This window comes from Chionomys nivalis, chromosome 21, assembly GCF_950005125.1.
Source record: "Chionomys nivalis chromosome 21, mChiNiv1.1, whole genome shotgun sequence".
Lineage (NCBI taxonomy): Eukaryota > Metazoa > Chordata > Mammalia > Rodentia > Cricetidae > Chionomys > Chionomys nivalis.
In genome coordinates this window covers 22,138,639-22,165,371 of record NC_080106.1, presented here as the reverse complement: position 1 = coordinate 22,165,371, position 26,733 = coordinate 22,138,639, and the positions used below count along the sequence as shown (strand labels likewise).

The 26,733-nt window shown below is 46.4% G+C and overlaps 1 protein-coding gene across 1 annotated transcript in view; it reads right to left on the bottom strand.

Moving 5' to 3' along the window:
* Positions 1–23,625, bottom strand: part of Pskh1 (protein serine kinase H1) — a 30,364-nt gene extending 6,739 nt beyond the window's left edge. Inside the window, exons 1-2 of the mRNA XM_057754426.1 lie at positions 23,457–23,625; positions 11,419–12,433 (exon numbers count right to left, since the gene is read on the bottom strand). Coding sequence (XP_057610409.1) covers positions 11,419–12,363 — 945 coding nt within the window. The 5' untranslated portion in view covers positions 12,364–12,433; positions 23,457–23,625. The remainder of the gene's footprint in view (positions 1–11,418; positions 12,434–23,456) is intronic.
* Between the last annotated feature and the right edge of the window lie 3,108 nt (positions 23,626–26,733).

Below are 26,733 nucleotides of genomic sequence, written 5' to 3'. Positions count from 1 at the left end.
AACCCTAAGTAAGTCTGTCAGGCTATGACTGACTGGTCAGGAGGCATTCTGGACATGAGAAAAAGAAAAATGATTAAACAACCACGCCCTTCAGTTTCCAAAGTTCTAACTGCTTTCTCTGGCTAAAGGACAGAACTCTGACCTCAGTATATACCCTTGTGGTCAGATAGGGACATTCGTGGGCCTCAGGTGACCAACAGATGGGACAGGTCCCAATTGCAGTTGGTTAGTCTCCCATTGGTCTCTACCTGCATCTGGACCAATATGAAACACAGGAGGGGTGAGGACTAGAAGGAAGAGGTCAGTTAGCTCTGCCTGCAGACAGTCAGGAGATCTGTATATGCTACTATGAAGACAGCTTCAGTATATGCCACTAGCCCATACTCTTCACAAGTCTCTGGACCCTGTATGCGTGGGCTGGGCCCTGGGCTGAGGCTGTGGGAGGAGGGTAATCACTGGCACTCCGAGTCTGATCATCAAGCTGGCTGCCTTTTTCCTAGTACACAAACTCCAAAAGACCTTGTTCCCTTGCAGTTTAAAATACCTACTCTTGAGGTTGTAACAGCAGAGGAGACAACTACAGAGAGTGGGAGAGACCACTCCCTAAGCACCCCCTCACCAATTTCCCCTCATTATCCCCTACTTTTCTCCTGGGCAAAGCCATTCCTCTGTGGACTCCAACTCTCTCCTAGAGGGAGAGGCACCAATATACAAAGGCACTGTGTTCCAGCTCAGAGAGCGTTTCTCCTGTTTCTCTCGGCCCCTCTACTTGAGTGGGAAGGTATGGCAAGAACATTTCCCAAGGCTACAACATAGTCTCACTTTGAGCCTGAAAGCTAAGAAAAGTAGGCTGGAGGCAGCTGTCCAACTGAGGCTGAATAGGGATGCAGAAAACCCTGCTCACCTGCTGCCCCAGACTTCCTCTGGTAGAAGGCAGACTACTTTTTTTTTTTTTTTTTTGGTTTTTCGAGACAGGGTTTCCCTGGAACTAGCTAGTTTTCCTGGAACTAGCTCTTGTAGACCAGGCTGGCCTCGAACTCACAGATCTGCCTGCCTCTGCCTCCCAAGTGCTGGGATTAAAGGCGTGCGCCACCACTGCCCAGCTAAGGCTGACCGCTTTCAAGTGAGATTACAAGAGAACAAATGGCCCAGGTCTTTTCTGGATGGCATCAGGGTGATAGGTTAAAGTGTCAGGCTACAAGCCCAGTGACCAATTCCATTTCTTTGTATGACTTAAGAGAACTCACAGCCTAACTATTTTCAACACAGAGAGACTGAACACAACATAATTCTAAGTCTCTCCTGATTTTGAAAGTTCTAGATTTTAAGAAATGGCTTCCCATCTCTCAGTCCTTGGCGGCATGTGAAGGTCCAGGATGTGCTATTCCAGACAACCTCCTGACCCCGGGGTTCCTCATACAGCCCATGAGTTTGGGATGAGAAGGCAGTCCTGCTGCACAGCAGTCGGGGGAGGAAGGAACAAAGTTGGGCTTGCTACCATGACTCAGTTCTTCCTTCAGCTTTATCTCAAGATGTATTTTTATATTTTCAGACCCAGTATTCCCACCCTCAAAGGCCTCCTTTCTGTACTTACGTGGGCCTGAATCAAAGCCAAGAAAAGGGCACAGAAGAAATTCTTGGAAATAGAGCTTTGGGTTTACTTAGGAGAGCAGAACTCTCAATATAACAATAAGGACAACACACTCAGAAGCGGCCTCCAAGGTTATGTTTTTTGAAAAATGTAGCAAGTTTGGACACTGGTAGAGCCAACAAACCCTCTGATCAAGATGGCAACATCAGATCCCTCCCACTGAAGTCCATGGTGGCTAGGGAGGGAGGGACAGCCGAGAAGAGGATGTAGAAGGACAGTCTAAAGACAGAAAGAACAGAAGTTTTAAGGAGTTTGTAGAGACAAGGTTTCAGGTCAGCCTCAGCCTTCTGGGTGTTGGGATTCTAAGGGTGTACCACCATGCCTTACTGGGCTTTGCTTTTGTTTTTGTTTTGATACATAGTTCCCCCTACCCCCACCCCTCAGGCAGGGTCTCAGTAGCTTTGGAGTCTGTCCTGGAACTAGCTCTGGTAAACCAGACTGGCCTTGAACTCACAGAGTTCTGCCTCTACCTCCATCGACCTCCAGAGTGCTGGGATTAAGGCCCGTCAGGTGTTTGTTTTTTGTGGTGCTTCAAGCATACTAGTAGAACTCTAATATGTATATATTCCATACTTTCTTCATCCATTCTTCCATTGAAGGGCATTTAGGTTGTTTCCAGGTTCTGGCTATTACAAACAATGCTGCTATGAACATAGTTGAGCATATACTTTTGTTGTATGATAGGGCATCTCGTTCCAAAGCCACAGAGAAACCCTGTCTCGAAAAAAACCAAAAAAAAAAAAAAAAAAAAAAAAAAAAAAAAAAAAAAAAATGATAGGGCATCTCTTGGGTATATTCCCAAGAGTGGTATTGCTGGGTCCAGGGGTAGGTTGATCAGAAATTTCCTGAGAAACCGCCACACTGCTTTCCAAAGTGGTTGCACAAGTTTGCATTCCCACCAGCAATGGATGAGTGTACCCCTTACTCTACAACCTCTCCAGCATAGGCTATCATTGGTGTTTTTGATTTTAGCCATTCTGACAGGTGTAAGATGGTATCTTAAAGTTGTCTTGATTTGCATTTCCCTGATCGCTAAGGAAGTCGAGCATGACCTTAAGTGTCTTTTGGCCATTTGAACTTCTTCTGTTGAGAATTCTCTGTTCAGCTCAGTGTCCCATTTTATAATTGGGTTGATTAGTTTTTTACAGTATAGTTTCTTGAGTTCTTTATATATTTTGGAGATCAGACCTTTGTCAGTTGCGGGGTTGGTGAAGATCTCCCAGTCAGTGGGTTGCCTTTTTGTCTTAGTGACAGTGTCCTTTGCTTTACAGAAGCTTCTCAGTTTCAGGAGGTCCCATTTATTCAATGATGCCCTTAATGTCTGTGCTGCTGGGGTTATACGTAGAGTTAGTAGTTAGAGTACTACTCAGCAGTAAAAAACAATGACTTCTTGAATTTTGCATGCAAATGGACAGAAATAGAAAACACTATCCTGAGTGAGGTAAGCCAGACCCAAAAAGAGGAACATGGGATGTACTTACTCATAATTGGTTTCTAGCCATAAATAAAGGATATTGAGCCTATAATTCGTGATCCTAGAGAAGCTAAATAAGAAGATGAACTCAAAGAAAAACATACAGTCATCCTCCTGGATATTAACCTTCATCAGGCGATGAAAGGAGACAGAGACAGTGACCCACATTGGAGCAATGGACTGAAATCCCAAGGTCCAAATCAGGAGCAGAAAGAGAAAGAGCACGAGCAAGGAACTCAGGACCGCAAGGGGTGCACCCACATACTGAGACAATGGGGATGATCTTTCGGGAACTCACCAAGGCCAGCTGGACTGGGTCTGAAAAAGCATGGGATAAAACCAGACTCACTGAACATAACGGACAATGAGGACTACTGAGAACTCAAGAACAATGGCACTGGGTTTTGATCCTACTGCACATACTGGCTTTGGATGCTCACCGTACTAGACCTGGAAGGAGGTGGAAGGTCCTTGGACTTCCCACAGGGCAGGGAACCCTGACTGCTCTTCGGGCTGATGAGGGAGGGTGACTTGATTGGGGGAGGGGGAGGGAAATGGGAGGCGGTGGTGGGGAGGAGGCAGAAATCTTTAATAAAAAAAAAGCATACTAGTAAATCATCTCTAGCCCTGAAATTTGCACTTGATCTTAGCCCAGCAATTCTCAACCTGTGGGTTTCAACCCCTTTGGGGTTGCACATCAGATTCATAACAGCAGCAAAATTAGAATTATGAAGTAGCAATAAAATTTTATGATTGGGGGGTCACTACAACATGAGGAACTGTACTAAAGGGTCACAACATTAGGAGTGTTGAGAACCACTGTCTTAGCCAAAAGGCCAAGAAACAAACAAACAAACAAAAAACCCAAGGAAACAACAAAAAATAACAACAACAAACAAACAAAAAAGATAAGAACAAAGGGTATTTTGGGTTTTGTTGCTTTTTTTCGAGACAGGGTTTCTCTGCTTAGCCCTGGCTGTCCTGGAACTCGCCTTGTAGACCAGGCTGGCCTTGAATTCCCCCAAAAAAATTTTATTTCTAAAAATTAAATTTAATTAGCTAGGTGGTAGTGCACACCTTTAATCCCAGCACTCAGGAGGCAGAAGCAAAAGGATCTCTTGAGTATGAGGCCAGCCTGGTCTACAGAGTGAGTTCTAGGACAGCCAGGGTTATTCAGAGAAACCCTGTCTCGAAAAAACAAACCAAAACAAAACAAAATTTTAATTTAATTAAATAGACACAGAGAGGGTAAGCGTGTTGCTCAGTAAAACAGTGCTTGCTTATCGCTGTACAAGGCTCAGAATTCAATTCTGAGCACCAAAATAGAGAGGAAGAGAAAGAGAAGGAAGGAAAAGGAGAGTGAGGGAGAAAGGAGAGAAAGAATAAGAACAAAATGCAATCTTGTCCCTTCTAAGAGCTCATGAAGCGAAGGGGGACAGGAAAGGGGATGGAGACAGCACAGGGTGTAACTAAGGGCCTAGAAGAATGACAACCCGTGCCAGCCTATCTAGCAATGTCTATTTTAACAATGTCCAGGAACAACCCTGGAGGGTTCTCGATCTAGATGAGTGCTAAAAATGATCTCTTTTGTTTCCATTCAACGATTCTGCCGAAGCCAAGTAGTATCCAGAGCCTGAGCTAGCTTTCTTTCCCTTGTTTCTTTCTTTTTTTTTTTTTTTTAAATATTTATTTATTATGTATACAATATTCTGTCTGTGTGTATGCCTGCAGGCCAGAAGAGGGCACCAGACCTCATTACAGATGGTTGTGAGCCACCATGTGGTTGCTGGGAATTGAACTCAGGACCTTTGGAAGAGCAGTCAGTGCTCTTAACCGCTGAGCCATCTCTCCAGCCCTGGTTTTTTCTTTTTTTGAATTTTTGAGACAGGGTTTCTCCGTAGCTTTTTGGTTCCGGCCTGGAACTAGTTCTTATAGACCAGGCTGGCCTCGAACTCACAGAGATCCACCTACCTCTGCCTCCCTAGTGCGGGGATTAAAGGCATGCGCCACCACCGCCGGGTTTTTTTTTTGGTTTTTTCGAGACAGGGTTTCTCTGTGGTTTTGGAGCCTGTCCTGGAACTAGCTCTTGTAGACCAGGTTGGTCTCGAACTCACAGAGATCCGCCTGCCTCTGCCTCCCAAGTGCTGGGATTAAAGGCGTGCGCCACCACCACCCGGCCCTTTCCGTTGTTTCTTAAACAAACAACTTCTTTCCATATTTTTAGATGTATTCCAAGCTGGGTCAAACTCATTGCACAGCTAAGGATGACCTTGATCCTCCTGCTTCACCTCCGGAGGTGTATACTACCAATCCTGAGAACATGTAATGCTCAGGACCAAACCTAGGGCCTCAGGTATGCTGGGGGAGCCCTCTACCAACTGAGATACATACCCACTTTAACTCTGAGGTGGTATTGAGCCTCAGTGACTGTTAGAATCTCTCTCACAGATGTTGTGGTCTCTGTCTTCGGAGGTCTGTGTCCCTAGAACCCTAGGCACAGCAGGACTTAGTTCAGGACAAGTACTTATGCAAGACTGAATGGCAGGATGAGTGAAGAGATGAAAGTAACTCAGCTTTCTGCAAGTAAGCCAGACAGCATTGGACCGGAGCCCAATACGGGGTACCAGGCATTTACTAGGACAGAGAAAACAAGGCATTCTAGGCAGAAAGAGTGGCTCTGTGAAATGAGAGACTAAGTGGGGAAGGAGAGTATGCAGAGGTATGGCCAGTAGGAGACAGGTGGACCAGGTAGATCACCATAACCATCCACCCAATAGAGAGTTAGCACCTATCTTAGCTGAGGCAGAGGGAGTGTTCAGGCCATGAGTGACTCTGAAGTCAGAATGTGGGAGAGATGATAGCCTAGCCCCCAGAACTAGAGAGCCTGGAAGCAACAGAGCCTATGACAAAGAGGTGAAGTCAGACGGTGAAAAGGAGAGGGAGGGGACACAGGGAATGACTCTGAGCACAGCCATGTTGTTTCCTTTTGCTGGAGGGCCTCTGAGGGCTGCAAGTGGAAAGGGCAGAGATGAAAGGTAGCTCTGGGGGGCTGAGAGATGGCTCAGAGTTACACACTGGGGAGTGTGTAACCAGGTAGCAGCAATAGAAAAATGCCTAAAGGATTAGACTCTGGAGCCTGCAGCCAGAGAGGTAGCACATGATGGGGCTCTGCCTTCTTCCCTCAGAGCCTGTCTCCTGCCCCATCACATAGAAAACAGCCCTTATCTTCCTAAAAGAGGATTCCAAACAAGGATAGGTCTCTTGCCAGCCACTGAGAATCCACTACACACCCAGTGGCCCGAACAAGGTCACCTTTCAGAGGCACTTGTTGCTAGGTATTAAGGAAGGCCTGTCTGAGGGTATCAGCAATCTAGTTTGTCTGTCTAGGGCATACAAAATGGTGAAAACTGAGGTCCTGCCCAATGTGGTCCAGTTCAACTTGGAATAGAAAACTGTGTCGTGCTGGGTGGTGGTGGCGCATGCCTTTAATCCCAGCACTCGGGAGGCAGAGACAAGTGTATCTCTGTGAGTTTAATCCCAGCACTCGGGAGGCAGAGACAAGTGTATCTCTGTGAGTTTAATCCCAGCACTCGGGAGGCAGAGACAAGTGTATCTCTGTGAGTTTAATCCCAGCACTTGGGAGGCAGAGACAAGTGGATCTACGTGAGTGTAATCCCAGCACTCGGGAGGCAGAGACAAGTGGATCTCCGTGAGTTTGAGGCCAGCCTGGTGTACAAAGCAAGTTCCAGGACATTCAGGACTGTTACACAGAGAGAAAAAGATTCACGTCTTCATTCATCCTGCCATGCCATGTTGTCCAAGGGCAAGTCCCAGTGTCCCTTATTTGTATCTTCTTGAAATGGCAGTTATAGATTTTGGAACATCATATAGCCCTGAGTGCAAGCGCTATGATAAAGGAAGTGAGGAAGAGTGAGGTGAGGAGCGGGTCAGGGAAGAGCTGACTCTGGGAACCCATCTTATTACAGGTGATCAGAACTAAACGGTGTTAGCCCAGCTCACTGCCCTCAAGAACCCTTGGCTCCAAAAAGAAGGATGGCTAGCTAGCCCAGGGACCACCTCCCACTACCCCATATTTCCCAGCAGAAGCAGGGTGGGTTTCCTCTCCCACAACTCTGTCACCTTCTCAGAGGCACTTGGGCTCCTGGTAAAGTCACCGAGGTTCACCCACGGCTCAGAATGCCCAAGTGGAGGAGGATGAAAATTCAGGCTTCTAAATTCGAAAGACAGCAGAACTGCTGATGGCACCATCATTCTGCCATCAACCTCCAAGAGCCTCTTCATAATCCTGCCTCTAGGAATAGAACCCTTGACAAAAGCAATGACATCAGGCCAAGGAGTGTCACACTTGTCAAGTGAAACACGGCAGCTGAGAGAGAGACCCCCCACTATACTTCAGTGTGAATCTAGATGACTCACATCCTGTGCTCTCTCCTGTAAAACAGCTCCTCCAGCCTCCTGAGCCTCCTGTTAGAGGAAGTTCACCTTTGGGGGGCTTTGTGTCTTCAGTCTTCTCTCACCCTTATACAGGTCTACTTTGCCCCTCAACAGAATGTTCCCTCACTTTCAAACTGCCTTCTTGACTCCAGCACCTCCAAATAGGTAAACTTAAGACTTCTTTTTGCAATATTAACTATCTGCATGCATTTCCTCGTCTTTCAATGCCCTGTATTTGCCCTAAGTGAAGAGCACAGTCACTCCTGGTGTTCTGTGAACCCTTCTGTCTGTGCCCACAGGCAGCCCTCGCCAGGAGTCTCTAGCACACCACCAGCAAGGTCTCTGCTTCAACTTGCCTACCAGCAGCTGCATTTGAACCCTTCCCAGGGCAGAGCACAGAATCTCTGGTTCTATCTAGTCTTTGAATTTCAGTAGAAGCAAGTACATCCCCCCACTTCACTCTTGTTATTCCCTCATGCTCAGATAATCAATAACTAGTTAGTGACACTGTGCAAGCTCCAATTAAATAAACTGCTTCATCAACAATTGCCAGAATCAGAAATTCTTAGGATTTTTCAAGTCTTTCCATTTGAGAAACAGATTCTCTCTCTCTCTCTCTCTCTCTCTCTCTCTCTCTCTCTCTCTCTCTCTCTCTCTCTCTCTCTCTCTCTTCCTCCTTTAGCTAAGATCCATGCTGCCCTGTCATCTGGAGGGACCCTCAACAGCTTGGCACATACAAAGCTCAGAATAGAAGCAGCCTTTCAACTTTCAAACATTTACATTCTCTTTTTGATTTTGTTTTTGTTTTTCGAGGCAGGGTTTCTCTGTAGCTTTTGGAGACTGTTCTGGAACTAGCTCTTGTAGAGCAGGCTGGCCTCGAACTCACAGAGATCCGCCTGCCTCTGCCTCCCGAGTGCTGGGGTTAAAAGCGTGCACCACCACCACCTGGCTCAAACATTTATATTCTATTTAAAGCATCAGTTTCAGCTATAACCTAATGTAGTCCCTGAGCCTCCTATCAAAACTACAGAATGTTCTGAGTGCCTCTACAGGATGCACTGGCTGACCTGTGGCATCTTATGCTGTTTCGTACTAGCCCAGCACAAATATGTGAGAATCAAATTTTCAGTCACATACCCATTCACTTAAAATCCACAAAGGACAGGAGACCAGGCATGCGCCTTCCATGGTACTGCTGGCTCTGTGGAAACTATCAGGTGTTCTCTAGCAACCCCTGCACTCCAGAGACCAAGCATAGGTGTCAGTGTAAACAGTTATCATCTCTCCCATAAATGGTGCAAACAGAAACCCTCCTCAGTGCCTGTCACATAGTTGCACTGAAGAGGAAGTCTTTTGTCCTTAAATCACTGCCATCTTTGAAACGTCTGACCTGGGAACCCTCCTAGAGAAGAGCAGCTCCATTCCTGAGAAAGGGACATCCTTAACTAACCCCACAACCTCATCTGCAAACTAACAGGGAGGCTGACAGAGCAAGGAATCTCAAGCCCTGAAACAAAGTGATCTAGGCCCTTGGGTGACTCTTACAAGGAACACTGTTCTGAGCCAGGTGATGGGGATGAGAGGGCTGGGCCAAAGCCCTGGGAGGAACTAGGTCACAGAAAACAGTTGCTCCCAGAGCTCCTTCCCTTCTCTGCAAGTGACAAAAATGGCAGAAATGGCATCTGACAGTGGTGAGGCACACCTGTAATCCCAGCATTTGGGAGGTGGAGGCAGGAGGATTGCAGTTCAAGGCCATCCTTGGCTACACAGAACCTCAGGTCAGTCTAGGCTACCTGATACTCCCCCTCAAAAACAAACAAACAAAGCAAAGGGGCACTAAAATGTGCTCAGTAGGTAAAGTATGGTCTGAGTTTGAGTCCTAGAATCTACATGAAGGTGTAAAGACACAACCTACTCCACAAAGGTGTTCTCTGACCTCTACATACATGCTACGGCATGCACATGCCCACACACCCACATTATGCACACACATACAATAATAAGTAAAGCAATAAAAAGTAAAACACAAATCAAAATAAAATAACCACAAAAAGAGGCACAGACAATAGCATACTGGTAGCCCCAGCCCTGAGGGGAGCACTCTGTACTTTGGGGGAGGGGCCCTCACTGTCTTGGCAGAGTCCTATGGTCCTGCATAACTCAGCTCATGTTCTCACAAAGCATGGCCACTCTTCCACAAGCACACAGGTATTCTCCAGCTCGCAGTTTACGGCAGTCAGCCTCATCCCTACCCCGTCAGAATCCTCTGAAGGGTAACCAGCAATGACTCTCTTTGCACCTTCCTTTAGCAATCAGCAATACTAAAAACTGACAATTTTTTTTGCAACTATCAGAAGTATCCATGGATCTGGATACACAAACTGGATGGGTCGCTATTTGAATTTGGCACACAGGCTAGCATTTGTTGACATATAACTTACTATTTAAATATATGAGCTAAAGCTAGGTATGGTGGTGCAAGCTCATAATCCCAGCAGGCAGGAAGATTAAACGTTTAAGGCAGTGGTTATATATTGAGTGTGAGGTTATATGAGACTCTGTCTCAAAACAAAAGTAAACTAACTTCTAACATCCTAAATCAAATGAAGAGCATACATGGGTCCTCGTTGTCTGGCAAAACTGAACAGAGATAGGAAACTGAATAGAGATAAGAAATAGAGATAAGGGCTGGAGTGATGGCTCAGTGGTTAAGAGCTAACCAACATGGGACTGGGAACTAAACTCAGGGTCTCCACAAGAACAATACACACAGCCAGGCAGTCACCAGTGGCACATGCCTTTAATCCCAGGCAGAGGCAGGCAGATCTCTGTGAGTTCGAGGCCAGCCTGGTCTACAAGAGCTAGTTCCAGGGCAGGCTCCAAAGCAACACAGAGAAAGCCTGTCTTGGGGGAAAAAAAAATATATATATATATATACACACACACACACACACACACACACACACACACACACACACTCTGAACCATGGTGCCATCTCTCCGCCCCCACCTCCCCCAAAAGAAATCCTTAACTCATAGGGTAGAGACTAATTAACCACACACGCTTGCTCTTTGGTGATACATTTTTGTGACACATTCCACATAATTATTCACAAGGTTGGGAGTGGGACTAAGTTCTAGTACCCCACAGTGGTAGCCCACAGTGGCAGTTCACTTCTCTGTGTGGTGTCTGGGTGTGCATGCGTTTGTGTGTGTGTGTGTACAGGTACACATGCACATATGTGATGAGGCCAGAGGGTGATTTCCTTTATTATTCCCTACCCTATTTTTGAGACAGGGTATCTCACTGAATCAAGTACTCAGCAATTGGCTGGATGACCCTGCCATCACTGGCTCCCCAGTACTCAGATGACAAGCACATGACACTACATCTCTTTTCCATGGGTTCTGAGGATCAGAACTCAGGTCCTTGTGCTTACATGGCAAGCATGTAACTAGCTGAGCCATTTCCCCAGTCCCAGCCCACCTGTTTTGTTTTGTTTAAGCCAGGGTCTCACTACACAGCAATGGCTGGTCTGTAACTTGATATGTAGAGCAGACTAGTCAATCCACTTCTAAATGTACTTGTTCATTAGACTTACTTCTTTCCTGCATCACTTTCTCCTGTCTTTACTGAACCACCTCCCACATAAGCTTTCTGCTCTCAGGTCCTCACCTCAAGACTTACATTTAGGAGAAACCAAACGTGGACACTTTACTAGTCTCTGTTGTTTCTACACTATCTGCCTGGTCAAACAGATCCCTCTGACCAGGAGTTAATACCTTCCCACAGAGGGGCCTCTCTAATATCCCTGGAACAGAAGCAAGACATACTCACCTCCCCCAAATAACTGTATTTGCCCCTGAGGATCTGCCGGTAAAGCCGGGTGCGGTTGTCATCCTCAAAGGGCATGGTGCCACTGAGTAGGATGTAGGCAATGACACCCAGTGCCCACATATCCACGGAATTGGTGTAGGGTTTTCGAACCAGGACCTCAGGAGCAATGTATTCAGGTGTGCCACAGGTGGTTTTCATCAGGCAATCATCACCTTTCTTTCGGGCACTGGCCAAACCAAAGTCAGTGATAATGATCTTGGAGTCAGTGCCTGGGTGGTAGTAGAGGAGATTCTCAGGCTTGAGGTCTCGGTGTGTGATGCCCAGGGCATGCAGATATCGGACACCATCCAGTACCATTTGCAGCACTCTTGTGGCATCCCGCTCAGTGAAAGAACCTTTGGCAATTATCCGGTCAAAGAGTTCACCACCAGTGGCCAGCTCCATCACCATGTATACACGCTCCTGTGTCTCAAAAACTTCCACCAGCTGAATGATGTTGGCATGGCGCACCCGGCGCAGCACTCGGAGCTCGGACTCACACACCTCCCGCCCTTCTCGGTACTTGGTCTCGATCATCTTGATAGCATATGGCTGTCGGGTTGCCCGGTGCTCCACTCGTACCACTCGGCTAAAGCTGCCTCGACCAATCAGGGCCTTGATGTCATACTTAGCTGTCACACGTGGGTCAAACTTGGCTCTATACTTGGCCACCCTGACCCTGCGTGGTGGTTCTGAAGGAGGTTCTGTGTAACCAGTAGTGGGAACACCAGGGCATGGAGGTGCATGCTGACTGGCAGCTTTGAGAGGGCCAACACTATCTACCTCTGTGATGAAGTGCTTGTATACATCAGTCTTGGTGCCACTAAAGGGCTCTACTTTCTTGACCAGATCCAGCTGGACATCCTTGGGTGGCTCAGGAAGGACCTTGCTTGTCCCACAGCCCATCACGGACACGGGGGCATCCTCTCCAGTGAGGCTGGCAGGACCTGCTCTGTAGGCAGTGCCCCGTCTACACCTATGCAAACAAAAGAGAGGGTAAGTCAGTATAGTCAGGGATACCCCTGAAGGACAGCAGTCATCCTCCCTCTTCCTGTCACCTTGATAATGCAGTCTAATTAAGAATGAAGTCAGATATTGTGGTGCATATCTGTAATTCTAGACTCTGGAGGCAGAAGTAGGAATACCATGCAAGTTTAAGGCCAGTCTGGACTACAAAACAATTCTTCTGGGCCATCCAACTTTACATAATGAGACTCTGTCTCAAAACAAACTAACACAATTGACTGACACAATACCCTGCAAAGGGGTGTTGTTGACATCTTAAGAAGTTAAGAGTAGGGGATGGTGCCGGGCGATGGTGGCGCACGCCTTTAATCCCAGCACTCGGGAGGCAGAGGCAGGTGGATCTCTGTGAGTTCGAGCCCAGCCTGGTCTACAAGAGCTAGTTCCAGAACAGGCTCCAAAGCTACAGAGAAACCCTGTCTCGAAAAACAAAAAAAAAAAAAAAAAAAAAAAAAAAAGAGTAGGGGATGGAAAGATGGCTCAGCAGTTTAAGAACACGGTGGTGGCGGTGCACACCTTTAATCCCAGCACTTGGGAGGCAGAAACAGACAGATCTCCATGAGTTCGAGGCCAGCCTGGTCTACCAAGTGAGTTCCAGGACAGCTCCAAAGTTACAGAGAAACCCTGCCACAAAAAAAAAAAAAAGAAAGAAAGAAAAGAAAAGAAAAGAAAAGAAAAGAAAAGAAAGAAAACTGGTTGCTTTTCCAGAGGATCCAAGTTCAATTCTCGGCACTCATACGGCAGCTCACAATTGTTTGTAACCCCAGTTCCAGCAGATCTGATGTCCTCTTCTCTTCTAGCCTTTAATGGCACCAGGCACACACATGGTACATAGACATACATATAGACAAAACACCCACTCACATTAAAAAATTTAAATAAAATGAAAATAAAGAGACATTAGACAGAGTACAGAAGCCAGACAAAGTAGCAACTCACGCCTGTGATTTCAAATTTTAAGAGGTTGAGGCAGGAGGATTATCTTAAATTCAATACCAGGCTAAGTTACACAGCAACTTCTGAGACAGAGTAGGGTTACAGAGACCCTGTCTCAAAACAAAATAAAAACAACTCAGGCTGGGCGTTGGTGGCGCACGCCTTTAATCCCAGCACTCGGGAGGCAGAGGCAGGCGGATCTCTGTGAGTTCAAGACCAGCCTGGTCTACAAGAGTTAGTTCCAGGACAGGCTCCAAAACCACAGAGAAACCCTGTCTTGAAAAAAACCAAAAAAAAAAAAAAAACTCAGACCACAATCTCATTCTGAGGGGAGGGTCTAGGAAAAAGACCATGGCTGATCTCTATGGCCTTGGCTTACATTTTCCTGGATCGTGTGTTCTTCAAGCACACGATCGTGTGTTCTTCAAACAGAGGGCAAGACGTTCACCAGGCACATCTGTTGGGTCCTTTATTTCCTCTTTATTCTTCCTGACCCTCCTCGCTGAAGTCTTATATTTCCTAAGTGTTAAAATCACTCCTCATCTTTCTGACTCATCTCTTTTGAAACAGGGATGTAGAGTGTTGGAGACCTCCTCCAGCAGCAGCATCCATAAGAACTCAGAAAGCTGTATCTCCAGGTCTCCATGGAGAGCTTCCTAACCGTTATCTTCTTATAGAGGTGGACCCTACAACAGCAAAGCTACCTTGAGTCGGTCCTTACTTCACTTTCCTGCATGGGCTCTACAGCTTTCTCTTTGGCAGCTATCCTGCTCCACAGTCTCATATTTGCCCAGTTTCCACATGGCTAAAATCTAACCCAGTGAACTGGAGACCAGAAATCTTGGCACAGTGTCACTAGGTATCAAACACCTATAGGATAAAGGCAGGAATAAAGGATAGAGGCATGTTCCAATATAGTCCTTTTTAGATTTTTGTTTTTAATTATGGGGGAGGGATGTGCACATAAGTGCAGGTGCCAAGGCTGGGCAGTGGTGGCGCACGCCTTTAATCCCAGCACTCGGGAGGCAGAGGCAGGCGGATCCCTGTGAGTTTGTCAAGGCCAGCCTGGTGTACAGAGCAAGTTCCAGGACAGGCTCCAAAGCTACAGAGAAACCCTGTCTCGAAAAACCTTGAAAAAAGAAAAAAGAAAAGGAAAAACACTGACTTCACTTCAAACAAAGCCTGCACAAAGACCTTAAGTCAGCAGTGAAGCACCATGTTTCTCCCGTTAGAAACACTCAGGCGGGCTGCTATCAGTACTCTACCGTTCCAAATAAGGACTGAAATGGGGAAGGTGCAGCTAGAAAGAAAGCCAGCAAGCTAGGGGACATAAGTGACATCCTCCAGATGATCCGAGCAACTCCAAACTCCAGCCACAGCTGTGTTTTTTTTTTTTTTTTTTTTTTTTTTTTGTTGTTGTTTTTTTTTTGGTTTTTCGAGACAGGGTTTCTCTGTGGTTTTGGAGCCTGTCCTGGAACTAGCTCTTGTAGACCAGGCTGGTCTCGAACTCACAGAGATCCGCCTGCCTCTGCCTCCCAAGTGCTGGGATTAAAGGCGTGCGCCACCACGCCCGGCTTGTGTTTTGTTTTTTGAGATAGGGCTTCACTATGAAGCTCTGACTAACCTGGAAGGCTTCAAACTCAGAAATTTACCTGTCTCTGCCTCTGGATGCTCAGCTCCACCACATCTACTAACTTCTCCCAAAGTGACACAGGGAAAATGGTGCTGACTGGCAAGAACCTGCTGAGAACCTGCTTGAGCTTTCTTGTGTATGTGCCAGCATGGGTACTGGGGTAGACAGGATGAGCGAGAAAGAAGCCTCAGGAAATGTTATAGCAGGTCACAAAGCTAACACAGAAATTAATCCGTTCTCCAGGGTCCGTGCTGCACCTTCAGCTCCCACACTGATACCAGCCACTCCTCCGGGAAAGCCCAAGCATGCTGGATGGTGCCAGATGGAGTGAGCACGTCCCTGACACTACAGAAAAGACGAGCCAAGAGAGGAAGTGAGAATTGTCCAAAGCCACTCAAATTGTGCTCAAGCATGGACTCCGGTCTCCCGGTTCTCCATCCAAGGATCTCTTCTTCACACAGTCAAGACTTCAGAAGTATCTGGGCCCAGCAGAATTTGACCTCACCAGGTCAAAGCCTGAACAGTTTGCTCACTCCACACCTCTGCTGAGCCCTTTTCTGTCATGGGGCTCACAGCTTTCTTTTGTTTGTCTTCTCTTTTAGACAGACTTGCTGTGTAGCCTTAATTGACCTTGAACTCACTGTGTTTCTATAACAGCGAGACTGTTGCAGCAATTCCACTTCCAGAAGCAATGCTACAAAACTACTTTCAGAAGAGTACAGATATGTGCTGTGGAATATTACTTTAACTATGTAAAGATGCATTACTTTTGTTTATGCTGCATTTGTTTAAGAGGTAAAGATGCGTGGACAGCCATTAGCTAGGCAGAGGAGGGATAGGTGGGGCTGGTAGGCAGACAGAATAAGTAGGGGGAGGAATCTAGGCTGCAGAGAGAACGTTCCCAGGGCCAGACAGATAGGGAAGAGGCATGAAAATAGGACATATAGAAAGAAATAAAGGTAAGAAAGGCGCAAGGCAAACGTAGGTGAAGAGAAACAGGTTAAATTAAGTTATAAGAGCTAGCTAGAGGCCAGTCGGTGGTGGCAGCACACGTCTTTGATCGATCCTAGCACTTGGGAGGCAGACACAGACAGATCTCAGAGAGTTCAAGGCCAGCCTGGTCTACAAAATGAGTTCCAGAACAGTCAAGACTGTTACTTAGAGAAACACTGTCTTGGGGGGGAGGGGGGAAAAACAAAGTTAGCTAGAAATGAGCATAAACTAAGGTAGAGCATTCATAACTAATAAGAAGTCTCTGTGTCATTTCTGTATCATGATTGGGGGCTGGCAGTCCAAGAAAGCCTGCTACTAATAAGGTGTGTGAGAAAATTCATGATAGCATTCTTTAACATGATGATAAACTCGGGCCTGGAAATATAGCTAGTGTCAGAGTTCGTGCCTAGCATGTGAGAGCTCTGGATTCAAACCCAGCACAGAGAAAGTAATTTCTTTTTAAACTGGAAAATAAGATTTGGGGGATGGCTGAGCTGGTAAACCCATGAGGATCTGAGTTTGTACACCCAGCCCCCATGTAAAAAGCTGGGCATTGTGGCACAGGAATGTCATCCCAACACTCTGAGGCAAGGGAGGCAGGAGGGTTCCTGGAGATCACTGGTCAGCAATTCTCACTCACATGGTGGCTCACAACCACCTCTAACTCTGGTTCCAGGAGATCCTATGCTCTCTTCTAACCTCCACAGACACACATGCAGGCAAAACACTCATGCATATAAAATGAAAATAAATAAATCTAAAAAACTTTTTTTTTTAAAGATTTATTTATTTATTATGTGTACAACATCCTTCCATGTGTGCCTGAATGCCAGAAGGGGGCGCTGGGTCTCATTATAGATGGCTGTGAGCCACCATGTGGTTGCTGGGAATTGAACTCAGGACCTCTGGAAGAGCAGTCAGTGCTCTTAACCACTGAGCCATTTCCCCAGCCCTCTAAAAAACTTTTTAAAAAAATAAGTGAATGATAGAGAAGACATCTGACATTTACCTTAGGCCTCCACGTGTAGGTGCACACACACACAAACACATACACAGAAAATAATTTTTCTCTTTGGTTTTTTCGAGACAGGGTTTCTCAGTGCAACAGTCACTCTGTAGACCAGGCTCGCCTCGAACTCACAGAGATCCGCCTGCCATGTGGTTGCTGGGAATCAAACGTAAATTCTCTGGAAGAGCACCCAGGGTTCTTAACCATCTTTCTAGACTCTTTGTTTTTTTTTTTTTTTTTTTTTTGGTTTGTTTGTTTTTTTCTCGAGACAGGGTTTCTCTGTGGTTTTGGAGCCTGTCCTGGAACTAGCTCTTGTAGACCAGGCTGGTCTCGAACTCACAGAGATCTGCCTGCCTCTGCCTCCCAAGTGCTGGGATTAAAAGGCGTGCGCCACCACCGCCCGGCTTGATTTTTTTTTCAAGAAGGGTTTCTTTGTATAACAGCTCTGGCTGTCATGAAACTTGCTTTGTAGACCAGATTGGTCTCAAACTCACAGAGATCTGCCTGCCTCTGTCTCCTAAGTGTTGGGATTAAAGGCATGAATGCCCACAGCCTGGCCTGGTATCCCATAAAGTTTTTTTAATTCAAAAAATTTTAAATCAGGGCTGGAGAGATGGCTCAGAGGTTAAGAGCATTGCCTGCTCTTCCAAAGGTCCTGAGTTCAATTCCCAGCAACCACATGGTGGCTCACAACCATCTGTAATGGGGTCTGGTGCCCTCTTCTGGCCTGCAGGCATAACACAGACAGAATATTGTATACATAATGAATAAATAAATATTAAAAAAAAAAAAAGAGCATTGCCTGCTTTTCCGAAGGTCCTGAGTTCAATTTCCGGCAACCACATGGTGGCTCACAACCATCTGTAATGGGGTCTGGTGCCCTCTTCTGGCCATAAACACAGAATATTGTATACATGATAAATAAATATTTAAAAAAAAATAAAAAAATTTTAAATCAGAAGGTAAACCAGCATTTGTTCCTAAAAAGCACTTATGTGTCACTTTCTCTTATATTTTAACTTTTATGGGGCATTTTCTGTTGTTCTAAAATAGGGTCTCCCTACTTAGCTTAGGTAGAAACATGTAATCCTCCTGCCTCTGTCTCCCAAGTGCTGAGATCACAGATGTGTATAACCATGCCTGGCTTTTAACTTTTAATATCATTAATGATTGTTACTATATTTTTCTTTGTGTTTTAGACATAGGATTTCTCTATGTAGCCCTGGCTGTCCTGGAACTCACTCTGTAGACCAGGCTGGCCTCAAACTCAAGGATCTACCTGCCTCTGGCTCCTGAACGCTGGGACATTGTGCTGCCACAATTGCTATAGTTTTTACTTACTCTGTTTCTTATTTATTTTTGAGATGGGGGTTTATATTGCCCTTGCTGGTCTTAAACTCCTAAGCTCAAGCAATACCTCTGCCTCAGTCCCCTAAGGAGTTGACACCACAATCATACACCACCATGCCCAGCTATGGTTTCTTGGGCTATAGTATCTTGGGACCCCACTTTTCAAGGACTACAGCTGAACACTGTCCTCACGGTAACAGCTGGTAGACAATGACCCCCTCTTGCTGAGAACGAGACTTCCAAGGTTTCGTTTTCCCACTTTGTGATGATCCCCAAATCTAAGACCTCCCACCATCAGAAATACAGATCTAGTAATTCACCAAGTTCTCCCTTCTAACCCACAAATATTTACTGATATCCTGCTTCGAACTAGAAACTTTTTAGGGCAGTGATAAAAAGTAAGGTATAGTCTTTGCTCTCGAGGAATTTATACCCTGGACAGTGCTTTTTTTTTTTTTTTTTTTCCTGAGACTGGTTCTCACCATGTATATAGCTCTGATTGTTATGGAACTCACTATGTAGACCAGGCTGGCCTTGAACCTACAGAGACCTACCTGCCTCTGTCTCTCCTGTGCTGGGATTAAAGGTGTGTGTCACTAAACCCAGCTGACCATCATTCGTATGATTCCTTGAAAGGCTAAAAAAGTCTCTCAGATAATTTCCTTACAGCAAATGAAAACATCACATTTTCATTACCTTAACATCTAATACCCTGACAATGCAAGGCTGTATCAAAAATTAGTTCCGTGATGACCTAGCCAATACTAAGATTTCTGGAAGGGAAGCTCAATAACCGGGATTGCTTCCCTCTTTCTAGAGTTTTACTTCTCAGATATACAGAGAAGGACACTCCTGTGCAATGCTCTGGACCAATGCAGACAGCTGCTCTCAGCTACACTCAAGTGTAAGGTCAATGGCTTCAGCTGCGTACAGCATGATCGCATCATCACACAGCTGTTTAAGTGCCGAGGAAGGTCAGAGCTGCGCACATAACGTGCTCATGCTTACAAAGCCACATAATAGGCCAAACCAAATTCTCACCCATCTAACCATGACCTGTGACTCTGACACAATACCTCCGCATCTATTTCAAATTCCACAGGCACTCGGAGCTCAAGGGTACTCTGTGGCAAGTGACAAGAAAATCAGAGATGTGAAAGTACAGCTCACTGTCAGAGGCAAACAAGCTCCCTGAAGGCTGCACTTTCCCTGGCTCATTTATACAATTTAAGCACAGGATTACAATTAGATCTAGAGAACTCGCTTACTTAGCAGCAAACATCCCCTAGCGAGTTAGATCCTAATGACCTTCTAGGGGAGTGGCCAACTGTATCTATCTGGTGAGAAGTGTTACCAGAGCTCTCAGTTGCCTAGAAGTGACCTTGAAGAAACCACAAAGCACAAGGCACCCTCCTACACGCAGCTCAATACGAAGAACAACTTTAAAAGATGACATTTTCTGGGTCTGGTGAGAAAGGCCCATAATCCAAGTTACTCAGGAAGCTGAGGCAGGAAAATCCGAAGACCTGTCTTAGCTACAGAGTAAGTTCAAGACCAGCCTCGGCAACTTGGTAAAACCCTATCTCAAAATCAAAAGTGAAAAAGAGGGCTGGGGTTATGCCTCACTGCTAGAGTTCTTGACTAGGTCCAACACTTAGTATTAGGGAAAAACAAAACAAAGACATCAACTACAATGGGGCTGGCAAGAGAGCTCAGTGGGGGAAGGCACCTGCTTCCAAGACTAACAACCTGCGTTACAACCCAGAACCATCACTTACACACACACACACACACACACACGAAAAAAGGCAAAGAAACACAGAAAGATGAAAATTTCCGGAGCTAGGGGTTGTAGCTCAGTAGCGTAGAGTATGTAATTGGCATATGTTTGATTAGTATGCATAGGGCCTGGGTTTAATACCCAACACTGGAAGGAAAAAAAAAAAAGATGAAAGACACTATGGACATTAGTAAATTGGTTCCATGTAGAAAATTTCAAGTGTAGCCGGGCGGTGGTGGCGCACGCCTTTAATCCCAGCACTTGGGAGGCAGAGGCAGGCGAATCTCTGTGAGTTCGAGACCAGCCTGGTCTATAAGAGCTAGTTCCAGGACAGGCTCCAAAACCACAGAGAAACCCTGTCTCGAAAAACCAAAAAAAAAAAAAAAAAGAAAATTTCAAGTGTACTCAGCATTTCATACAGACTATATCACCCATCTGCACTCTAAGGAGATTTAATGAAGTAACATGACTTTCCTACCTTGGATATGGAGAAATAGAACTCAGAGACTCTCAGGATGCTAAAAAGCCAGTAACAGAGCTGGGCAGTGGTGGTGCATGCCTTAATCCCAGCACTCGGGAGGCAGAGGCAAGTGGATCTTTGTGAGCTCGAGACCAGCCCAGGACAGCCAGTGCTACACAGAGAAACCCTGCCTTGAAGAAAACAAACAAAAAAGGCCAATAATCTAATTTAGGTCTTTCAAAATTTTCCAAGATCGAGGCAACGAATCCATAACAAGAGTCTACAAGGCCGTAGCTTCTGAAGCAATAACACAAAATCTTCATCCAAGGAAGTACAGTAATGTCTTTAGCTTTGGCTTTTTTCATTTTCTTTTCTTTTCTTTTTTAATGTGTAGCCCAGGCTGGCATCGAACTCATAATCCTCCTGCCTCTGCCTCCTTCAGCAAATCCTACCAGCATGTGCCACCACAACCAAGACAGTGTCTCACTCTATAGCCCAAGATGGTCTAGGGAACTCACTATTAAGCAAGACTGACCTTAAACTCACAGCGATCCTCCTGCCTCAGTATCCAGAAAGCTGGGATTACTGATATGCACCGCCATGACCTGCATTTGTTGTTTTTTAAAATATAGATTTCTGAAATGGGGACACAGCTCATTTGGTAGAATGCAAAACATCCTGGGAACAATTCCTATACATGGGGAAGAAGACTTAAAAACAACTTTAAAAACACAGGTCTTAGGATTGGAGAGATGGCTCAGCAGTTAAGAGCACTGGCTGCTCTTCCAGAGGTCCTGAGTTCAATTCCCAGCACCCACATGGTGGTTTACAACCATCCATAATGAGACCTGGTACCCCTTTCTGGCCTGCAGGCATACATGCAGGCAGAACACTGAATACATAATAAATTAAAAAAAAAATACAAGTCTCTATCTCATATCCTGCTTCCTATTTTTGTTTTGTTTTGTGAGACAGGGTCTCACTCTGTAGCCCTGGCTGATTGATACTCAATACAGTCTGGGGTAGCCTCATACCCATGGTCATCCTCCTTCAGTTTCTTAGATGCTGGGGTTACGTAAGTTACCACACAACTTCCGAACTCAAACGGTAAACTGACCAAGTAGCTTACATATCGTCTAAGTGCTAAGAGTACAGGCCCGTGTACAGTCTCCATCACCATCATCATCAACAACAAAAAAACAGAGTGAAAGAAATTCCCACGAGAGCCTCCGGAAGTCGTATTGGATTCTTTCAACTTCTGGGCATCCCCCTGCTTCTGCCTGCAGCGTGCAAGTGATCACAGGTATGCCCACCCTATCTGGGCTTTGGGGTATTTTGTTTGCGAGACAGAGCCTTGTGGTTCTAAACATACTGTGTAACCTATTCTGGCCTTTACTGTCACCCTACCTCCATCTCATAAATGGGATTAGAAGTGTATCCTACCTTTTTAATTAAAAAAAAAAAATTCTTTTGAGACCGAGTTTCTCTGTGAAACAGCCCTAGCTGTCCAGGAATTCACTCTGTAGATCAGACTGACCTCGAATTCAACAGGATCCGCCTGCCGCCTCTGCCTCCCTAGTGCTGGGATTAAAGGTGTGCGCCACCACCACTCCGCTGTATCCCACCATTTCTACTAAAAATGAAACTCTTGAATTTTTGTTTTGTTTTGTTTTTCGAGGGTTTCTCTGTAGCTTTGTGCCTGTCCTGGAACTAGCTCTTGTAGACCAGGCTGGCCTCGAACTCAGAGATCCGCCTGCCTCTGCCTCCCGAGTGCTGGGTGGGATTAAAGACGCCGCCCGGCAACTCTTGAATTGAATCTTGGAAAATTACTCCAAAGATTTTTAGGTCATTAAGGTTGAAGAGGAAGAAGCAGCACCTATCACACAAAGATAGGTGTTTGCTGTGACTGTCTCAGCTGCTGGCTATGACAGATGCTCCACCGTACAGCTTAATCTATTCAAGCCAGTACTATAAGCCTTAATCAAACACTACTGCTATGTGCAAGCAAGGGAGAAGGAAGAGACGTCCCTGGTAGATTTTTAAGGACACATGTAAATTTCCTATACTGGTGGGTGAGGGTGGAATGAAAGGAAGAAGTTCCTAAACCGAGAAAGCAGCTTATCTGAACCTCAAGGGTATGGAATCACGGAGCTAACAGGAGGCTCGCATGCCTCAGCAATGCACTCCAGAAAAGCAGCGCAGCGCCCGAAAGCTGACTGTAGGGCTAGGCCTCAGCAAATGATGATAAGCTCTGAATGCCGCAGCCTAGAAGGGTCAGTTTTTCCCTACAGTGACTAGGGAGGCGGTTACAACTAGTGATTTTTCAGGTGGGAATTATCACTACAGCAACTTCACGGGAGACAGGGCGGGGATGGGGCGCTCCTTGGAAGTATGACAGGTTTGCCGTGCAAGCGACCCAGCTGGACTCTGGCCCGTTTTCCAGCCAGTACATGGAAGGAGATCGGTGGCCCCCGCAGGACCCTGGCGTTTACTGGCAAAGGCAGGATGTAGAGCAGGCGCCGCACACAAGGTTAGATCAATCTGACCCGCGCTGGGTGCGGGACGGCTGAGCCACAGCCAGGGCAGCTGACCACGTCCATCGGGCCCAAGGCCGCAGCAGGTTTTGAGGCCACGCCAGGCGACCGTGGGTAGCCACGGCCCGGCCCGCTCCCCAGCCCGAAGGCCCCAGTGCACAGGGGCCGAGGGCTCGGAGTTGCACTGCGGCGGCCCGGCAGCGCCAAGCCCACGCCGCGGCCGAGCTCGTCAGCCCCTCACGCCGCCGGTCAGGCCGAAGCCCCGAGCCGGAAGGCCTCACCTCGCGCGGCCGGCGGGCTCTTCGGAGTCTCGGCGGCTCAGCCCACCGTCTCCCGGCCCAGGCCACGGACGCCGCCGCCATTCTCTCGCGTCAGCGTCGTGACGTCATTACCGCGCGCGTCTGACGCCAAAACAAACTTGGGCGGCCTACAGGGAGGAACCGAGGCGGACCCTCCGCTCGGCGGACGCGGTGGGCGTCCTCTGAGGACCTGCCAATCAACGACTTCCGGGCGGAGATGGGCTCCGGGAGGGTGGGTCTATCTGTGGCTCGAAGCCGCCGGGAAGCGGGTTGTGGGAGGGACACGAGAAGACTGAGAGGATCAGGGAGAAAATGTCAAGGTTATAGAGCTGAAAAGGGCTCCTGAAAGGCGAGGAGAGAGCACAGTGAGCGCAGAGGTTTCCCGAACTGCCCCTGGATCTCCGCTGATGACTGACTTAGATCTCATTAATTAAATGTGTTTGTTCTGTTTCATTTGAAACTCGCTCTGACTCTGTCACTCTGGCTGACCAGGAATATATACTACGTACTCCAGGCTGGGCTTGAACTCTCGGAAATCCTCCTACCTCGGCCTCCCGGAATGAGGGATTACACGCTAGTCTTAAAAATCTAATTTTGTTTGTTTGGTTTGGTTTTTCAAGACAGGGTTTCTCTGTGTAGCTTTGAAATCTGTACTGGCAAGCTCTCTGTAGACCAGGCATATGAACCACCACCGCCCGATTTAAAATCTATTTGAAACAATTGTGAATAATCAGATGTGTTTAAGACGGCAATTAATTTCTGAATTGTGGTGAAGTAAGTTTTGGACCGACTTCTAGATAGTCATGGGTTTTCTTTTCTCTTTTTCTTTTTTTTCTTTTCTTTTTTTTTTGGGGGGGGGGGTTTCGAGACAGGGTTTCTCTGTGGTTTTGGAGCCTGTCCTGGAACTAGCTCTTGTAGAGAGCTGAGATCCGCCTGCCTCTGCCTCCCGAGTGCTGGGATTAAAGGCGTGTGCCACCACCGCCCGGTTTCTTTTTTTTCTTTTTCTTCGATAAAGCAAAGTTTCTCTGTGTAGCCCTGACTGTCCTGGAACTCGCTCTGTAGATCAGGCTGACCTAGAACTCACAGAGATCTGCCTGCCTCTGCTTCCGAGTGCTGGGACGAAAGGCATGCGCCATCACCACTCGACTTTCAAAGAGAGATTTTAAAAAGATACTTAGCAGTCTGGGTATGGTGGCTCATGCCTTTTAATCCCAGCAATCTTGGAGGCGGAGGCAGGTGGATCTCTGGTCTACAGAGCGAGTTCCAGGGCCAGAGCTGCGCAGGAAAACTCTGTCATGAAAAACAAAAAACTGAAAGTTGTTTCAAAGCCTAATGTTTGCCAGGCGGTGGTGGCGCACGCCTTTAATCCCAGCACTCGGGAGGCAGAGCCAGGAGGATCTCTGTGAGTTCGAGACCAGCCTGGTCTACAAGAGCTAGTTCCAGGACAGGCTCCAAAACCACAGAGAAACCCTGTCTCGAAAAACAAAACAAAACAAAGCCTAGTGTGTTGGTACTTGTAGCCTGTAATTCTAGTAATCTGGAAGCAGCAGCAAGAAAGTCTTGAGTTTGAGGCTAGTCTGGGCTACATACAAATGTCCTTTCTCAAAAGAAAAATGAACAGTGTGTTGACAGACACCTGTAATCCTGGCAGTCAGGATCTAAAGGAGCACTGTAGTGAGAGATCAAGAATACCTGGGATGGGGCTGGAGGGACAGCTCAGCGCTTAAGAGCACTGGCTGTTCTTTTAGAGGACCCACATGGCAGCTCACAGCTGTCTGTAACTCTAGTGCCAGGGGATCAGACACCCTCACACCAATGCACATAAAATAAACTTAAAGTATTCAAAAAAGAATACCTAGGCTATATATAGAATTCTAGGTCAGCTTGGAATATAAACTGAGACCTTATTTCAAAACAGCCACCATGAAAATTGTTTCTCAAAGAGTAGTGGAATTACTAAAAGCAAGGACTTCATCCATGGTGCAAACCTTTAGTCCCAGCACTTTGGGAAGCAGAGGCAGGTGGATCTTCAGAGGTTCCAAAACCAGCGTGGTCTGTATAGAAACAGGTGGGCTTCAAGGATAGCATGGTTTATATACAAACAGGACACCCAAGGCTGCTGCACAGTGAGACCTTGCCTAAAAAAGAACATTGACTTTGGGACCAAACCTGGGATCAAATCTCAGATCTGACCTTTCCACAGTCGTGTGAATTCTTAGGGGAGATATCTCCCTCAAACCACTTTACATATTGTTTTCCTAGCTTTATAATAATTATAAACCTAGTTAGCCAGTTAGTGGTGGTGCACACCTTTAATCCCAGCACTCAAGAGGCAAAGGTAGGCAGATATCTGAGTTCGAAGCCAGTCTGGTCTATAGAGAGAGCTCCAGGACAGCCAGGATTACACAGAGAAACCCTGTCTGGGAAAAAAAAGCTATTATAATCATAATCCCAACCTCACAGACAATATTAAATAGAACTCCAGGGATAATGACACTTTATTTATACAACACTTTCATTTGACAGATATTTGGCAAATAAATTAACCAATATTTATCAAATATTCAGGTGCACCATGGTTTGGGCCCTAGGGAAAAGCACAGTTCTGGTATCAAACTGTGCAGGTGTGGTGGCACCTGAAGCCAGACCATCTGAACAACAGACTGTACTTTGTCTATAGACCTACAGCTGCAGAACACTATCACTGCAATGCTCGGGCCTAGGCAGCTGTGCCCAGGCCCCAGCATCTTGGCTATCATCCCTCCCCTTTGCTCTAGCTCTGAGATAAAACCCATAAAGCCTTTAAGCCCCTGACCAGAGAGCAAATTCTTTCCCCACTCATCCTCCCAACCCAGCCCATGGAAGCGTAGGGACTTAGGGAGTAAAACATCAGGGTAAAAATAGGTCACTGTAGGAGGATAGTAATCCCCAACAATGGCTGAGCAGAGCAGCCAGCCCTGCTCGGAGATGCGTGCTGCTCCTGGCCATTTAATAGGTCTAGAAAACTTTCAGGATCTGAAGCCCCAAGCTATCCCTCCAACCCTAACTGTATGCCCAAAATGGCTTAGCCTCTACACTGGACTTATTCTCAGTCCAAGGTCTTGGTGACTATAATGATGCTTATGTTAAAGTTATTTATAGATTCTTTCATTCCAAATACTCCATACTGCACTTTCTTTTTTATATAATTGATTTTTTTTTTTTTTTTTTGGTTTTTCGAGACAGGGTTTCCTTGTGTAACAGTCCTAGCTGTCTTGTA